The 16987-nt window shown below is 48.3% G+C and overlaps 3 protein-coding genes across 11 annotated transcripts in view; 1 reads left to right on the forward strand and 2 right to left on the reverse strand.

Moving 5' to 3' along the window:
* PAK2 (p21 (RAC1) activated kinase 2) overlaps positions 1 to 4483 on the reverse strand; it is a 46220-nt gene extending 41737 nt beyond the window's left edge. The window contains exon 1 of one of the 4 annotated variants that reach the window (XM_040567262.1): positions 4331 to 4483. The gene's annotated coding sequence lies outside the window, so the exon portion shown is untranslated. Of the gene's footprint in view, positions 1 to 2692; positions 2749 to 3340; positions 3527 to 4330 lie in introns of those variants that run through there. The other 3 variants (XM_040567257.1, XM_040567263.1, XM_040567261.1) reach the window with 3 other exon arrangements.
* A 2806-nt stretch (positions 4484 to 7289) lies between these two features.
* PIGX (phosphatidylinositol glycan anchor biosynthesis class X) lies at positions 7290 to 11969 on the reverse strand. Its single transcript, XM_040567269.1, has 6 exons — positions 11839 to 11969; positions 11682 to 11745; positions 11298 to 11439; positions 9754 to 9967; positions 8550 to 8650; positions 7290 to 7487 (listed from the first exon to the last, which is right to left on the reverse strand). The coding sequence occupies exons 1-6, from the start codon at positions 11882 to 11884 to the stop codon at positions 7326 to 7328; spliced, it is 729 nt and encodes a 242-aa protein (XP_040423203.1). The 5' UTR covers positions 11885 to 11969; the 3' UTR covers positions 7290 to 7325.
* On the forward strand, positions 11368 to 15216 carry CEP19 (centrosomal protein 19). Of its 6 annotated transcripts, none has more exons than XM_040567275.1 (4): positions 11368 to 11438; positions 11681 to 11766; positions 13964 to 14161; positions 14462 to 15216. In XM_040567275.1, the coding sequence occupies exons 3-4, from the start codon at positions 14032 to 14034 to the stop codon at positions 14821 to 14823; spliced, it is 492 nt and encodes a 163-aa protein (XP_040423209.1). In that variant the 5' UTR covers positions 11368 to 11438; positions 11681 to 11766; positions 13964 to 14031; the 3' UTR covers positions 14824 to 15216. The 6 variants fall into 6 exon arrangements, with proteins under 6 accessions (XP_040423209.1, XP_040423210.1, XP_040423204.1 ...); XM_040567270.1 differs by lacking the exons at positions 11368 to 11438; positions 11681 to 11766 and adding exons at positions 12411 to 12553; positions 12647 to 12726; XM_040567276.1 differs by lacking the exons at positions 11368 to 11438; positions 11681 to 11766 and adding an exon at positions 12156 to 12178.
* The last annotated feature ends 1771 nt before the right edge of the window (positions 15217 to 16987 follow it).

Consider the following 16987-nt stretch of genomic DNA (forward strand, 5'->3'; position numbering starts at 1 on the left):
AACCTACTGAGTCAGATACAGACCGAGGCCCAAACCAGGGGTTTCCACCTGTTTCAGGCACTCCACTAACCGGTTAAAACACCGGCACTGAAGTGCACATTTTCCAGCTAAACCAAAGCACGACTTGACACGAAACCACGCTTGGAGACCTCACAGGCCACGAGCAGCACAGCAAGGCCTAGATAAAAATGATGAGCTCTACTTACCCTTAGCAATGTCAAGTCCTGCAAACACTCAGAGTTTGCCCGAGATGCCTCCCCACTCAAACCGACCTTGCTGGGACACAGAATCAATCCAGCACTGGGCCAAGTGCTGCATTTATCGTTTCTGAGACTCAGCCGAGTAGCTCAGCCTGGCATTCACGCACTTGGGCTGATTAGTTATCTTTAACGGTGCTACACTTCGCAGGGCAAGGAGCAGTAAGTAACCTCAGTGTTTGCGACGTAAAACTTACTGGTAACGTCTGTTCAGCTACCACAGCAGGTACAGAAACCTCTCCAAGACAACACTGTGCAACTACAAAACTCCTGAAGTTTTGGGCCAAACTTGATTTATACTGAGGAAGGTGGTGTCTCCTTGGAAAACTGAAAATTGAGCAGGCTGCACTCTTTCCGAATCTCTCCTCCACTCCAGGACAGCGCCTCTGCTTTGATGAGAAAAGAGAAGAACTGGCCCCAGTAATCAAGTTTCTAGAAAAAAGGAGAGAAAGTTCTACAACCGCCTTCTTTTGGCAACTCGCTTGCACCTTTTCCCAAGTGCCGGCAGCGCTGTCATTCAGGAGAGCGCATTAGCTCTGCGTCTCCGCAATCAGCCCACTCCTGCTGCTCCAGAGACAAGTCCTACTACTGGTATTATTACATCAGTATTAATCCAGCTTGATAGGAATCTATTTGATCAGCTCAAATCTGGTCCAGGCCCATTATTCTCATGGAACCATCTCAATTACAGCAAGCAAACTCATCCGATCACCATAATCAAAATGCAGAACTCACTTTATTTTTCACAAAACATCACCAGCAGAAGCTGTTTTACATTAAACACGGGTGCTTGAAGAGCTTGAAAATGCAGTTTCTTGAACGTCTCGTGGCTGAGCTGAGCAGGCAGCGGCCCTGTACGCGTTTTTTCTGGCTGCTGAGGAACTCACCCTCCTCCTGCTCTCCCCACCTTTGCACCTTCACTACCTTTTCCCCCTGGTTTCTTCAGGGAGTCAACTCACTTTCAATGCCTTCTTCTCAAGTCCCAGTTTCTGACCCCAGAAACTGATCTTTGCTCTGGTAGCACTGCGCCCAGCCATTTAGAGCGGTGTCCCTGTAACTACAATTTGTTTTCAAAACAAGTCACTTTTTCTTTGTTGTGGCTACGCACAGGCATGTCAATAAGTGTGACTGAATATACTGGCACAAAACTCTCAGGGAAGCTCTCAGCGCCTCAGAAACCTCCTAACACAGAAAACAGATAAAAGGTTAAATTAAAACAAGACTGATACAAGAACTCTAAAGCAGAAGTAGCTCTTATTAGTGAAACACACAGACCTACACTCACATCCCTACAGCCTTTATACCGACACAAGGACAAAATCAGAAGCATCAATACCCTTACCGCCTTTCCTAAAGTTATTTAGAAACCAAAGGTGCTTGAATTTTCCCTTTTAAATGCAACTGAAAGGCTGACTTAAACAATGCAAGCATGCATGAGTTTTTAAAAGGACACATTTTAAAATAAGCACAAGATGAGACCTGCCATACATGGTCAAAGCATTCACCCATCCACTCCAGCATCCATCCCGGAGAGGAAATGAGAGCAGGTGCCTCCGGAACAAATCTCCCCACATTGGCCAAGCGGGCGAGTTGTAACCGGGCCCAAATTTCATCCCAGTAAATCAGCCCCTGACAAGCTGCCCCAGACTAGCTCAGAGCGTGCGTGCCTCCAGCTCACCAAAACATGTTGCACTCTGTTAAAACTTCAAAATATATACAACAGACGCTGGCAGACATTTCTGTTGTTGCCCATTTAGTCGCCCAACATTTTTAATTATGACATCTGCACAAAGCAGACACTAATCCTACGTGCAAGGTAGCTCAGAGACTCTACGTTACTGTTTCTCTAGCATTTTTGTTCTAGCCTCAAAAACTGAAGTATCCAACCAGTAGACTTCAGAGGATGGCTTCTCCTTCCTCTAAAACATCGCTTGGTGGATTCTGACTTAAACCATTCCAATTCCTTTAGAGATTCTACTAAAAAACTCATAATGCAAAGGCTTTACGTTTTCAGCTTCTGTGCCGCTTCTATTTCAGTCTATTAGTCTGTAACAATAAAAGACCTAATCCCTCCACTCTCCGGTAACATAAATCTGGAACAGCGCATTCGGTTACACGTGGATGTTTTGTAGCCTGCTTCCACAGTATCTCTGTGAGTTAGATCACCTCCACCTCCTAAAGGAAGAAAGTGAACCACGAAGTAGCCAGTTCCCTTTTTTTTTTTTGGGGGGGGGGGGGGAGACACCACTCCGGGATGCACACCCTGAAGTCAGTCCGCACCGAAAAGTACAGCCTAGACTTTTAAAAGAGAAAGCTCGCTTTGTCAAGCATAAAATACATCCAAAAAAAAGAAAAAAGGCAAACCCAGAAAAACACAGAAATAAGACGATAAAAAAAAAAAAAAACCACTATGCCGTGCCGGAATGACACCTTACCGTGCTGGTTACCGTGATACCTCCAAAAAGGACTGTTAAGCAGCCGCAGCCCCCCCTCACCCTCAGATGCACAGCACCGACAGATGACGACGATGCTGCTGCTGCCTGTGGCCTGAAGGCCAGCTGACGGCCTCCGGGCTCCCAAACAAACCTCCGGGAGGTTGCTCACAGGCACCAGGCCCCCAGCTCGGGCTAGAGCCGCCCTCATCGCCCCCTCGGGCCCTGCCGGCGGCTGGTGACAGAACGGCGGCCCCGGGGGCAGGATCGTGCCCCCTGCCCGGCCACAAAGGACGCGGCTCCCAACCTGCGCGGCACCTGGCCTGCGGAAACCGCTCCGAGCGGGGTTTTTCCAGCCTTTATACCACAAATATCCCGCTGCTTCCCCCCACACGCCCCACCCCAACCCGCGACAAGCACGGGCTCCCCGCGGGGCAGCGAGTGCCCCTCACGGCGCAGCGCCGCCGCCCCGAGCCCCCCTCACGGCCGGGCCGGGCCGATCCCGCTCCCTCCCGGGCCCCAGGAGGCGACGCCGCGGCCCCTTCCCGCAGCGCCCCGCAAACGGGGCCGGCGCCGCCGCCGCCCCGCCGCAGGCCCGGGAGGGCCCCACAAAGGGGCGGCGGGGCCGGCAGGTGGGAGCCGGGCACTCACCGGGCTGAGGCGGCGCCGGCCGCCTCGGGGAAGGGCGAGCGGGGCAGCGGGGCGCGGCCGCCACACGGCGCCTCTGCAATGGCGGCGGCGGCACCCACCGAGGCGGCGGCGGCGGCAGGAGCCGGAGGGGGAAGCGGAACCGCCGCGCGTGGCCACAGCCCGCGAAGGAGGGGCGCCGCCGCCGGGACTACAGTTCCCGGCAGCCCCCGCCACAGCGGGGAGTCGGAGGTGGCGCGCGGGGGGTGACGGGAAATGTAGTCCGCGCCGCTGAGGGGAGTCGCGTGGGCGGGAAGGGGACCCCCGGGAGCCTTCCCGCTGCCTCCTCACGGCGCAGCGGTGTCCCCCTGGGGAATGAGGGGCCAAGTGGGCGCACCCCCTGGCCGCTCTGAAAATAAAAACAGGAAAACGCCAAAGGGTAGATAGACCTTGTCCAAGCCAGCTCTCACCCACCCCTCGCTTCCATCTTTTTCTTTCAGATGTATTTCCTTAGTATTTCGTTGATGAAAACCAGTTCGCCCCCTGCTGCCTCTCCCTCAGGCCCACCCTGGCTCTCTCGAGCCTCAGGTGCAGCTGCAGCCAACGCTCCCAGCAGCCAGGAGGCCACAAACGGGTGCCTGGGAGCACCAAGCAGGTTGAGCTTCCTTATCCACACCATGTGCCACCCTTCCTCGTGCCCTGAAGGTACTGGAAGGGGCTCGTTTTTGTACCACAACAAATTAACACTTTCTCCCACTAAGTTTCCAGGTCGATTGGGAGTCCACGAGCTTGGTGCTCAGCATAACTTCTGATGTTGCCACTTCCAACTGCCACTGAGCTGAGCCATCTCTCGTGTAACTACTCACATATCCAGGTACCAAGAGATGCAGCAGTAACACAGCTGAGAAAGCAGCAAACATGCCCTCAAGTCTTCTCCCCTAGAATTCCTGACACACCTAATCTTCCAGATTAGACTTCCCCAGACATCCACCTGCCCTGCAGCTTGGATCTCACCTCTTCTGTCAGTCCAGGCTTGAAGCAACATCTGATTTTTCCTTCAGAAGGACACGCATCAGGTAGCCCCTCTTGATAAACATCTTACAAGAAAGCTTCCCCTACAGCCTCACACCAGCACACAAGTCCAAACAGTGCTTATCAGCCTTTCCAGTTTCAGTTTGCTTTCAGCTACTTTAGGTCATCATTTTCTGTTACTCTCCACAGAGTTACTGCAGTGGTTGCTCACAGAAACCTTTTCCCTAAAGACCCACAATATTTTGGCCACTTTCCTTCTTTATCACTTCTCCTTTCATATTGCTTTGTCCCTCTCCAACTCTATTCCATATTTGACTCTCTTTTTTGCTCAAGCTAATTCATCTCTGCGCCATCATGTACCTCTCAAGAAACTACAGATTTTATACTTCACGGTTCCCTCAGCTCTACTTTCCTTCCCTATAAAACCTTGCTTCTCCTTGCTGCTTCAGCCTCATACCCCCGAACCCACCCTATTTCTGCTCCAAACCCTTTTCAGAATCCTTAACACCCCTCCCATTCTTTTGTCTCGCCAGGCACATCTTTTTAAAAGAAACTAGGAGTACTTTGTTGCTGTTATACATTCATTGGTGATTCAGAAAGTCTTAACTCCCAACTTGGCCTTTAATGCCCCCTTTTCTTTCATTGCTGTAGTTCCTTTAATTCAGTCCTTATACCCATTAATGATGGATAAGTTGTATCCAACCCATGTATCTATGTCCTCTTGCTAACAACTCAAAACACCAGGCAGTCACCTCATTTCTGTCTCCACAGCTGCCAGATTTTTTTCAAAGAGTTTTTTCACTGCCTCACAGCTCCTCTGCACTTAAAAGCAATTCCTGCAGGACTGGTACCTACATTCTGCTATCTGGCACGCACCAGGGCATGCCTGTTAAATGCAGAGATTGCTTAATGACTGTAGTTTCTGGTATGGGAGAGAAAGTTAAACTTGGAGATCAATTCCTTCATGCTTAACTCTACAATATTTATTATACTTATTTACAACTTTTAAAAAACATCTACTGTACTTTAATTCAAATGCTATGCATTTAAAAAGAACAAATACTTGCTATTTGCCATAGCAAAAGCATCCACTGAAATTTCCGCAACTTCTCTAATATTCTACATTAATCAATGTTACTCCAGCTCACCTGAAAACCTCATCAGTGGGATCTTGATGAATTTTCAGTAGATATACTTAGTAAACCAGGAGCCACACAAGCTGATTAGTGCACAGAAAACCCTCCCTCTCACCCTCCAGCAGCTACACTCCGTTCTAAAGTCAACAATCTGTTTCATACTAACAGTGCTAAGCCCCCTATAATTCAAGCCCCTCCTGCCACAGTTGCTCATAGAACATCCTACCGCTAATGCACACTTACATTCTCGCATCATCACTTGCACGCGTTTCCAGATCATCTACTCATCATGTTTAACATCTTGCAATATTTTCCTCATTTGTCACAAGGAAATTAGTTTCCTTTCATTAGACTACACTGTCAGGCAGCTTGTTTTAGCATACTTGTGATTTTCAACTAGTCTTATCTGATGAATTGTGAGCTTTCAGGAGATAAAGACCTGCCAAGCCGAGTGGCAATCTGGGACATTGCCATTCCACGAGTCAAACTGCAACACAGAATGACGTACCTGCACCGGAGAGAAAGCACGAGGACAAACTCAACTCTGGGAGTTAAAAATGCCACTCAGAGGCAAGTGTTACAGCCTCTCTCCTCAGCCCTACTGCAAGAGCCACCAAATCTCCCTGCAATTGTCCTCTTTAATTTCTCCCTTCCCCCAAACAGATGCAGTGCATGACGCCTCTGAGGTAGTGCATGAAGTACTGGCGCAGCCATCATCATTCAGCACAGTCAGGGGAAAACAAGAGCCCAGTGTCAGAGCACTCGCCAACCTGTCGCGGGCAAAGTCACAAGACGAGCTCTCTATTGAATTCCAGCAGAAGCAGAGGAAGGATGCCCAGGGGATCCTGAAGCTACAGCTGGACAGTGATGAAAGGCTGATTCTGCTGTGAAACAGTCATGGCTGCATATAAAGGAGGACAGAATTTAAAAACCAGCATTTTCACTGATCTCCCCCACACTCCCTCAAAAATCACCTGCTCTTAACTCCGTGAGGTGTAACATTTTCTCCAACCGCCCCTGTGAGTAAGGTCACAATGCCACCTACTGACGATTAAAAACAACAACCAACTTCTGTCAATCCAGAGCAACTCATTTTTTCCATTAAGTAATCCTTCCATTTCCATGTATTTATTAACTGCTCTGATGGCTGAATGCAAGTCTTCTAAATGTTTGCTTCTAGTTTGTATCTTTTCATCAGCTTTAATCTCCCAAGGGAGATTCTTTTAGCTTCTGATACAGGGTGAAATTCCTTTCAAATTTTCTAAGCTCTTTCAACTCTGAATGATTTGACCAAGAGCAGCTAATCCCTCCTAGTCCCTAATTGTTTAAGCCTTCTACGGTCCCAAGTAAAGAATGCCTCTTTGCAAAGTCACGCATAACCCACGTGGACAGTTTAAACAAGCTTCAAATTCAGAAACATTTATGACTAGATAATGTTTTTCATACCCTTAATAACCACTCTCCAATCAGGTGGTTTGAATTCAAGAAATTACAAACACCTCTGCAAGGAGCAGCACTATAGTTGAAGCAGGCCCTGGCCTGGGGCAGGGAATCAGAGACTGAGACTGTTCCTGACTATTGCCACACTGCCTGTGGCAGTCCTTTCAGCTTTCTGCAGCTCTATTGCTATCCTCCATCTGCTTTGTCTATTCACAATGCACCAAAGTGGTCTTCTGTGCATGAAAGGTGTTTGTAAGAATTAGGCTGAGAGAACTATAATCTGTCATAGGACCTACATGAATTACCAAGGTATAAATAACAGTAGAGAAGGATTCACTTAGGAACCCAATGTAACACTGAGTTAGTTTTTGCTGCACAGAGCTCAGTCGCTCCTTGTTTCTTTATTCTGAGCAGGTGACTAGGGAGAAGAAGTGTCCGTGCTTGCATACAGCAGCAAGAATCAGACTGGAACAGAACACCGTGGCAAGAAGAGTCACGACGCACACTAAGGCACTATGTTGCTTGAGCCCCACTGGAACCTGAAGAATCAATTCTTCACATGCCTACGAAGAAAAATACATGAATTATACACATTTAACAAGCTGTTTCTTTCTGACTGCAGCTTAGAGGACTAGTAACCAGACCGCTATTTAACTAGCCCTTTGCTAAGGCTTGATTTTTTAATCCCAGAAGAAAACTGAGATGGAACTTAACGTTTCGATTTACTGCCCTTAGAGAGAGCCAGTTGCTCTTATTGTACAAAGCTCAAAAAGTTTCTGCTACATTTTGAATAGCAGCCATTTATATCCTCCACGGCTTTGTTCTTACTCTAAGCCTGCCAGTGAGGACATGTACATAATACAGCACTGAATAGAGACACTCTCTGAATGAGCATTTTGCAGATCACTGAGAAGCCAGTTTTCTCCATGGGAAACAACTATTTGGCTTCTCTGTGATGCAGAAAGCTCCAAAACACGTAACAGACATCTGCAGATCTCTTAAATGTAGGAAAACATGCATGTTACACAACCAACAGATTTATTACACAAATTAGTCTTATTTTTGAATCTCTATGCTAGCACAACCTTTTTGAGTTTGTAAAGCAGTTGTTGATCACACTAAAGATCCAACTTTCCTTAGTTTTGAACACAGGATAAAGAAAACTTCATCTAGACACTTAGCCAATCCAATAACAAACAGAAGTGGCCTTTTTTAAAGGTCTTACTCCTTCAACTTTTGGGCGTTTATTCCTTTTTCTATTAGATAGGAACAGGGTTTTCCCACTTTGCTACTCATCTGAAAAACCTATACTGCAGAGACTTTTCTTAATTTAGTGCCAATTATATCGTAGGATTCCAAGTAAAGTATTAAGGAAAAAAAAAAGAAGATGAGGAGAGCAGCCACTGTCAAGAGCACAGAAGAGCACCGAGTGATTGCAGGCATGTCAGAATGGCAGGATGACACCCATTAAAACCAGGTCAGAAAGGAAGAAGGGAGCCTCTGTAAGAATTCACACAACAAGGCTTTTATCGATTAGGTCCTGTGCTCTGGAAGTTGCTCATCACAGAAAGAGGCAGCAACTGTCAAACAAGAACCAAGAATTGCCTTCAGAAATATGAACTCACAGGTTTGTGTGTTGCGCTGTACCACTGACAGGGGTAGTCCCTTTTCCCTGAGCAGGGAGCTTCCACTTCAGCAGGCTTCCAACTCTCCGGTGACAGGTGATCTACATAAGACAGATACAGTGGATACCTATGGAAGAATCTCACCCCATGTGATATCTTGGACCTTCTGTCCTTAATGGGGAAAAGAATTCACCTTTGGCCCGCGCACCCCTCAACTCTAGCCACGCAGTTACGATTTCTCTTCCCCAAAACCATGGAAGACATTCTTCCTTTTCTCCCAGCTGACCTCCTGTTGACGCATGCAAGAACTCCCCTCCAATACTTTAAATGCTTTTATATTAATAATAAATATTTTTCCTGCTTATCAATACTAAACATGGCAGAAAAATTAGAAATATTTCACACTCCTTTTATCTGATCAGGCAGTCTTTCCTGCCCCTAAGTTTATCCCAGAAAATCATTGCTCAAATAACACCCAAAATAAGATAAAGGAGCTGAGAATCAGTGGCACATTTGATGTGGGGGCTAGCAAGAACAATTTCATGAAAAATTAGTACAGTTTTTAGCAAAAACAGAGAATGCCAATGTTCACATAAAATATTCACTGTCAGTGGACACCAGGTTCTTGTTTCAGAGGAATTTGGGAACCACAACCATCAGGAAAAGTGGTTGCTATCTTTTCTCCCCTATTCAAACACAGGAAGAAAAGCTTGGAAACCTTTAGAATACTTTGGTCGCTCTAAGTACCTGACAGTGAATAATTTTAAATACACTTGGAATAATTTTAAATACACAATGGAGCCTCAGCTGCCACAAGAACGCTGTGAAAACATTGCCTGAGCAGCTGACCTTTTAACAAACCAGGGCCTGCAGGGGGTGGGACAAATAGACCAACTGCCAGCGCTTACAGGCAAAAGAGCCCATCCCTACAGTACAAGGGTTTAATGGCAGTAGCACAACTCCAAGCAGTCTGTTAACAATCAGTCTGCCTTTGGTCAGGCAGCAGCATCCATCCTAATGCACAGCACATGCTAAGAGGAAGACAATGTGGCCTTTATCAGGGCTGCTATCCTCCCCTCGTGTTCATGTGACTCCTCCACTCCAGGCGGAGGAAATTCCACCTCCAGAAGACAGGTATAGATCCAGATTCTGTACTGCTCACAGCTCCTCGCTCCCCAAAAAGGGTACACAAAGAGCATCTCACCATCGCAGCAGCAGACCAGTACTTCTGGACTCTTCAGAGCAACCAGTGCTTCCTCCCCATCCCCTGCTGGCCGGTGGTACCGCACATGCACGGGCAAAGCACCTCTGAAACAGCGCAAACAGCGAGGGTCGCGTTCCAAGTACAGGAGAACCACAAGGCCTGTGGCCGAGTACTCAGGAGCCTCCACATCAACGACGTCAGGAATTAACACCGCCTGCAAGTAAACAAAGATCCAGATGTGGTCGCAACCAGAATCAGCAAAGGAGAGAGAGATGGGGGAAAAAAAAGGTATGAATATTTCATGCATGATTATGGGACTTAAGTGCTCACAGTCTGCTGCCGTAACCTAATGAAGCATCAGAAGGGGAAAAAAAAGTTTAACTCCTGCATTAACATGCTGGTCTTCAGAGCACCAAGGAAGCTCTACTGTTGGAGTTTATTCTGTGTGTAGGGGAAGGGTTTCGCATCTGCTTACTTTGGACCCCCACAGCTGTCTATAATAGCTACTCAGAAAATCTTTAAGTATCTCTCTGATACTTACCTTCAGCTGTAAAACTTAGGTACCCTCCCAGAAGATGCCCAGCACCAAGATGGCATTGGAAAGTGATTGTCTCCTCTTATTAGACATGGCGGATTACTACAACGCAATTCTAGTGGAAACCTTTTTCCTTTTTCTATTTTCTAACACTGGGCCCAATTTCTTGGTTAGTAGGATCAGGTTGGAAGTTCTGTCCTTAAGCTGTTCCAAAACAGCTTTTCAACTCACTCTCCAATAAATCATTCTTACCTATGGAAAGTTTGCAATGCAACCTTTCCGATAGCCTGACACTAACTGAACAGGCGCTAATTAGTAACACCAATTAGCAAGGCTGTAATTGCGCTTGCAAGCATTCCAACAGAAGCTGCTCAGTGGCGTTGCCTCTGTTTCAACTGAATTAAGCACCTAAGGAGATTACTATAAAGCCACAGCCTTAACACATCTCTCTATCCAATACGTGAAGCTTGTTTTGGAAGGTAAGAAGGAAAGCTGTGATGAAACAGAGGCGGTGAGACTCCTCAGTCCGGATCCACTTGAAGCACGCCAGGGAAGCCATTGCTTTGCACTTTTTAACACCTCAACACAGCGTCTTGGCAGGAAGACCAAACAGCCCAGTAGAACACGCTCCCTGCCTGTTCCCACCCTGCTCCTGTATCGCTGGGGTTAATCTTCCTTCTTTTCAGTCTGAATACCGTTTACCACAGTTACTTATCTGAGGCTAAGCAGAGCTGACAGGCATGCCTACGTGTAGAAACATCAGCAGCACGTTACACAAAACGTGCCTGCCCTGTGCCAGGTGGTGCTGGTAAGACAGTGATGCAATGAGAAGTCACGAATATTACCGTGCAGCAACTTTCAGGAAAGGGAACGAATCACCTTGGTCCAAGGAGCCAGAAGATGACCAGAGAGTGCAGCTTCCTGAGCAAGGCATTCTTCAGCTGCCGGCAAAGCACGTGAACGTCCTTACCTGAGAGGCTGCAAGCGGCCTGACCTTCTGGGTCGTTACCTTCGTTAAGTTGTGCTGCTGTAGCGATGCCAGCTCGTAGGGATCCACGTAGATTCCTGGCGGCAGATGAGTTCTAGCAACCACCGAGCATCCTCCAGCCCACTCTCCGGTTTCCCCAAGGTCCACCTTCACCAGCAGGTCCCTTAAATCAAGGCACAGAAGCAACACTTTTACACCCACGTTTCACCAGGCGGCACACCCACCGGGAGACACGCGGGGAGGCAAGCTGCGGCTCTTGCGCGTTCAGCACTACAAACTCCGGTTCGCCCAGAGCCATCCCGTCCTCACCAGCCAGGAGCCTGTGGTTCTGGTAGCTCACCCTAACCGCGTCCCCAGACCCCAAACCCGAGCACCGCGCCCCAAAGACCCCAAATCCGGCCCCACCTGTGGAACCCCTCCTGCTGCAGCTCCTGCGTGACGGCGGCTCCCCGGCCGGCAGCCTGCACCTCTGGGGAACACCACAGCGCGGGTGAGCGCCGGCACAGCGCCGCCCGTCCCTACCGCCCCGGACCGCGCCGCGCCCGGTGACCGAGGCACTCACGGAGGGCGCAGAGCAGCGCCGCCAGCCCGGGACTCAGCCCCGCCATGCCGAGCCTTCTCCTCACGGCCCCGCCGCCCCGCTCCCGCCCCGCCCCGCGGCCGGGCCCCAGCGCTGCACTGCGCCCCCCCGCGCGGCGGAGGCCGGGGCGGCCATTTTGTGGCGCGGGGCGCCTGCGGCCGGCAGGGCCTGGGCAGGGGCACCCAGCCCTGAGGTGTTGCCAAGCCAACGCGGCGGGCCCGGGCCGCCGGCGGCGGGAGGGACCGGGGCCGTGGCCGGGGCCGGGAGCGGCGAAACCGGCCCTGCCTCGGGCCCAGCGCTGGCCGGGGAAGGCCGGGCCTCCGTAAGGGGCTGGGTTCGGGCCTCCTGCGGGCGCCGGGAGCGCTGCCGCGGTCCCTGTAGGCAGGGAATGCCTTGTCCCTCCTCACCGCACCCCGGTGGCTTGTGCTCCTGTTTGTCGTTCTCCCCTAGGGGTGTCTCTGCCGTGATTGCTGCTTATACTTTACAAAGGAATTTCGGTTGTTGGAGGCGTCGCTTCTCGTTTTAAGATACGGAAAGGGACTCTTAACTGAATTCTGCTTTTTTTTTTTTTTTAGCTATTTTTGTTTTAAAGTAGAGCCACTGTTGTTAATTTTCAGTATTGAGGAATATTACCGCGAATTTGAACTGTTTACTATGTGTTTTTAACAAAGAAGATTTCTTTCACCTCAACTTCAATGTAACTTTTAAAGATTACTACTTTTTCTTGATTTGGAGACATAATATATTTTTAGTTTTGTTTTTTATAATTCCATGCTTTGCCTTCCTGCAGGCTGTAGCGCAGTCAGAGACAGAGACAACCTGGATGTTTGGCATGTTTTCACTTACTTAAAACCAAAAGGAAAGCAATGCGTACATCCAGTGTACTGAGCTGGGAAGGAGGATCTGCAGCAGCATTCCGGGGTCTTTCGGTCTCCTCTCATATTCCATCGAACTTGAAAGAGTGGGGTCAGAGCTAAAGGAGAAGCAGACACCAAGGAGTTCTCGAGCATTTTGTGTGTGGACAAATATTATCAGGCAGAAAAAGAGAAGTCATCACTATTAGCCAGGTTAACGTTCCTCTCCCCAGTTGCCAGACAAAATGCTTCAGAGAAGAGCAAGAAGGATAATTATGGATGAGCTTTCTAACCTCGTTCATTTCATAGCTGACCTATGCGCTGAGATACTCGAGGGTTTCACAGTCCTTACTTAAAAATGAACTTCTAGGACATACAGTCTGGCCTTGCCACCTATATAAATACAGCTATAGATTTAGCGAGTCAGTCAGCTCTTCCACCCCATCCACCTCCTTCTCCACCTTTTATGTGTGGCAAAAGTTCCCTGTTCCTCCCCACACAACAGCGTAGTATTTTCAAACCTTAATAAATCATTGACCTTCATGATCATTATATAGCTTAAACTCTACCAACCGTAATGCCCTACGTCCAAAGCATTTCTGCTTGTCACTCTTAACTTCTCAGTTTCCTTAGTGGTCTACTTTAGCTTGAAAATGACTAAACAAGTGGATGTCATCTCTCTTTAAAAGCAGTGTCATATTTTCATTGATTCCTAAGAAGGAATCTAATCATAGTTGTTCATTTTGAATCTCCTCTCTCCTTATCCCATCCATCATTAGTCATAGATATGCTGCTGTGCTGAGATCACTCTGAAACCATAAGAAACCTTTACAAAAAAACAGACTTGCTGCCCCTCTTCTTATAAAGTGTTTTTTTTTTAAAAAGGAATTCTAGTGTTAGATACATCAACTGTATGTGTGCATGCTTCTCCCTTACCTTATGAAATGTGCTTTAGGTATCATTTGACTGTGCAGTTCTTTACTTAGCTGTGGACCAAGAATTTAACTTGTGTGTGATACATAATCCAGATTCAAAAGCCAAGAGGTGACAAAAGTGTAAATGAACCCTCGAGAGTCATTCTGCTCCCCATGCCCAGCTCAAATTGTACATAGGGATGTGTTCAAGTCGCCACAGAGTTAGGGAGACTTGCACTGTGGTGCACATTGTTTCTGAATGTGGGTTACTCTAATCCTGAGAAAAGACAACGACCAAGAGCCACTCATGCTTTATTTCCCTTTGTTCCTGTTTTTCAGGAGCACTGAAGTTGCTGGGGACTCCTCCAATAAAACCGAGCACACTTCAGCTGTCAGCAAGAACTGCAATGGCTTGCGTTGCGAAGAAGTGCGGCATTCGCTTTAAGCCTCCGTCCGTTATCCTGATCTATGAAGAAAAGGACAAGGAAAAGACTCGCCAGCGCATCATGCCTGTCAGGAATTTCTCCAAGTTCTCAGGTGTGGTGTGTTTGCTTGCAGCATTCCCCCAGTCCCCTCCACACACAGGGGAGGAGCAGCTGGTCAGTAACACCATTTTTAGTCACTGCTGGGTAGCTCTGCACCAGCAGGCAGGGAGTGCACAGCAGGCAGGTTTGGGGTAATGCTCCCTCTCCTGGGAAGCCCAGGGCAGCATCTTAATCTGAGTAGCGGCGCTGCTTAACCTGGAGGTCTCACTTGTGAGGGCTTGGGAGTGGAGGATCTCTTTGTATGAGGAGATTTGCTTGCCCCTGTAATTCTTCAAGGTGGTTTTCTCTTCAGACTGCAGCATAGCTGCAGAGCAGCTGAAGAATAACCCTCGGCACAAGGCTTATCTAGAAGGAGTCTCGCTACGTCAGCTGGAGAAGTTACACAGCTTGCTGAAAGGTCATCTGAGAGGAGAGAGTCTGGCTGAGAGCCTGGAAAAGGTTCAGCGGGAAGAGACCATCGACCCAGAAGAGGATATGAACAAACTGGATGACAAGGAGCTAGCCAAAAGGAAGAGCATCATGGATGAGCTCTTTGAGAAGAATAGGAAGAAGAAGGATGACCCAGATTTTGTCTATGATGTGGAGGTTGAGTTTCCACAGGATGAGCAGCTGGAGTCCTGTGGCTGGGATGTGGAGTCAGGGGAAGAAGTCTGATTCTAGACAAAGATGACCTGGGTGGGCAGAGACAAATCCCATATGCCTAGCAGAGAGAACGGTGTCATCCTAATTACTCTGCTGCATCCTCTTCAGTTCATCTAGTTGATGAACTGAATTACATTGGCCATGGAGGATCGGAGGCCTAAGGTATTGCACTGGTTTCAGGTTTAAATAAACTTTAAGAAATGGAAATGGGACAGCTGAACTTGGGTGTTTTTGGGTGTTTTTAATCTTTTCCTATGTAAGAGTGCCTACAATAATTTAAAATTATTTCTCTCTCATGTGTTTACATTTCAGTCAGCTTTGCCTGAGAACCTCACCAACTTGCCTTGCTATGATTTCTGTTCAGCTTCATTTGAAAATAAAGCGTTAAATATTTATATCTTGGAAGCAACGTTAAAGCCTTATTGTATGCATATGGTATTTATTGCTACTTGTTGTAATGTTAAACGTGTACTAGGCTATTTGCTGGGTGAATCACCGCTGCAATGAGCATATTACTCTCATGTTCCCTAAGCAATGCTTAAATTTGCAGCTTCAGGTTACACAAATATAAATCCTTATTTTTAAGAAATGGTATTTCTTATTTTTAAGAAACGGTATTTCTAATCGGGGAACTATAGGCCTGTCAGTTTGACCTCAGTGCCAGGAAAGCTCATGGAGCAGATTATCTTGAGGGTCATCACGCGGCACTTGCAGGGCAAGCAGGCGATCAGGCCCAGTCAGCATGGGTTTATGAAAGGCAGGTCCTGCTTGACGAACCTGATCTCCTTCTATGACAAAGTGACACGCTTGGTGGATGAGGGAAGGGCTGTGGATGTGGTTTACCTTGACCTCAGTAAGGCTTTTGACACCGTTCCCCACAACATTCTCCTCAAGAAACTGGCTGCTCGGAGCTTGGACTGGCGTACGCTTCATTGGGTTAGAAACTGGCTGGATGGCCAGGCCCAAAGAGTTGTGGTGAATGGAGTCAAATCTGGTTGGAGGCTGGTCACTAGTGGTGTCCCCCAGGGCTCGGTACTGGGGCCGGTCCTCTTCAATATCTTTATCGATGATCTGGATGAGGGCGTCCAGTGCACCCTCAGTAAGTTTGCAGATGACACCAAGTTAGGTGCGTGTGTCGATCTGCTCGAGGGCAGGAAGGCTCTGCAGGAGGATCTGGATAGGCTGAACCGATGGGCTGAGGTCAACTGTATGAGGTTCAACAAGGCCAAGTGCCGGGTCCTGCACCTGGGGCGCAACAACCCCAAGCAGCGCTACAGGCTGGGAGATGAGTGGTTGGAAAGCTGCCTGGCAGAGAAGGACCTGGGAGTATTGGTTGATAGTCGGCTGAATATGAGCCAGCAGTGTGCTCAGGTGGCCAAGAAGGCCAACAGCATCCTGGCTTGTATAAGAAGCAGTGTGGCCAGCAGGGCTAGGGAAGTGATTGTGCCCCTGTACTCGGCTCTGGTGAGGCCGCACCTCGAGTACTGTGTTCAGTTTTGGGCCCCTCGCTACAGGAAGGACATGGAGGTGCTCGAGAGAGTCCAGAGAAGGGCGACAAAGCTGATGAGGGGTCTGGAGAACAAGTCTTACGAGGAGTGGCTGAGGGAGCTGGGGTTGTTCAGCCTGGAGAAGAGGAGGCTCAGGGGCGACCTTATCGCTCTCTACAGTTACCTTAAAGGAGGCTGTAGCGAGGTGGGGGTTGGTCTGTTCTCCCACGTGCCTGGTGACAGGACGAGGGGGAATGGGCGAAAGTTGCGACAGGGGAGTTTTAGGTTGGATGTTAGGAAGTACTTCTTTACCGAAAGGGTTATTAAGCATTGGAACGGGCTGCCCAGGGAGGTGGTGGAGTCACCATCCCTGGAGGTCTTTAAAAGACGTTTAGATGTAGAGCTTAGTGATATGGTTTAGTGGAGTACTTAGTGTTAGGTCGGAGGTTGGACTCGATGATCTTGAGGTCTTTTCCAACCTAGAAATCTGTGTCTGTCTGTGTCTGTATATTTAGAGAATAAGTTGTTCTTGAAAGTACTCTGAAAAGGCAGTGATTTCAAACTGATGAAGTGGGGCCTTTTCCTTCCTTATACTGCCAGAGATGATGCTCTTTCAGTAAATGCTCAGTTCTAGGAAAGTGTGCTTACACTATTTGAAAAAAGTAGTATGGTAGAAAGTCATAGAGTCT

Source organism: Cygnus olor, chromosome 9 (genome assembly GCF_009769625.2).
Source record: "Cygnus olor isolate bCygOlo1 chromosome 9, bCygOlo1.pri.v2, whole genome shotgun sequence".
Taxonomy (NCBI): Eukaryota; Metazoa; Chordata; class Aves; order Anseriformes; family Anatidae; genus Cygnus; species Cygnus olor.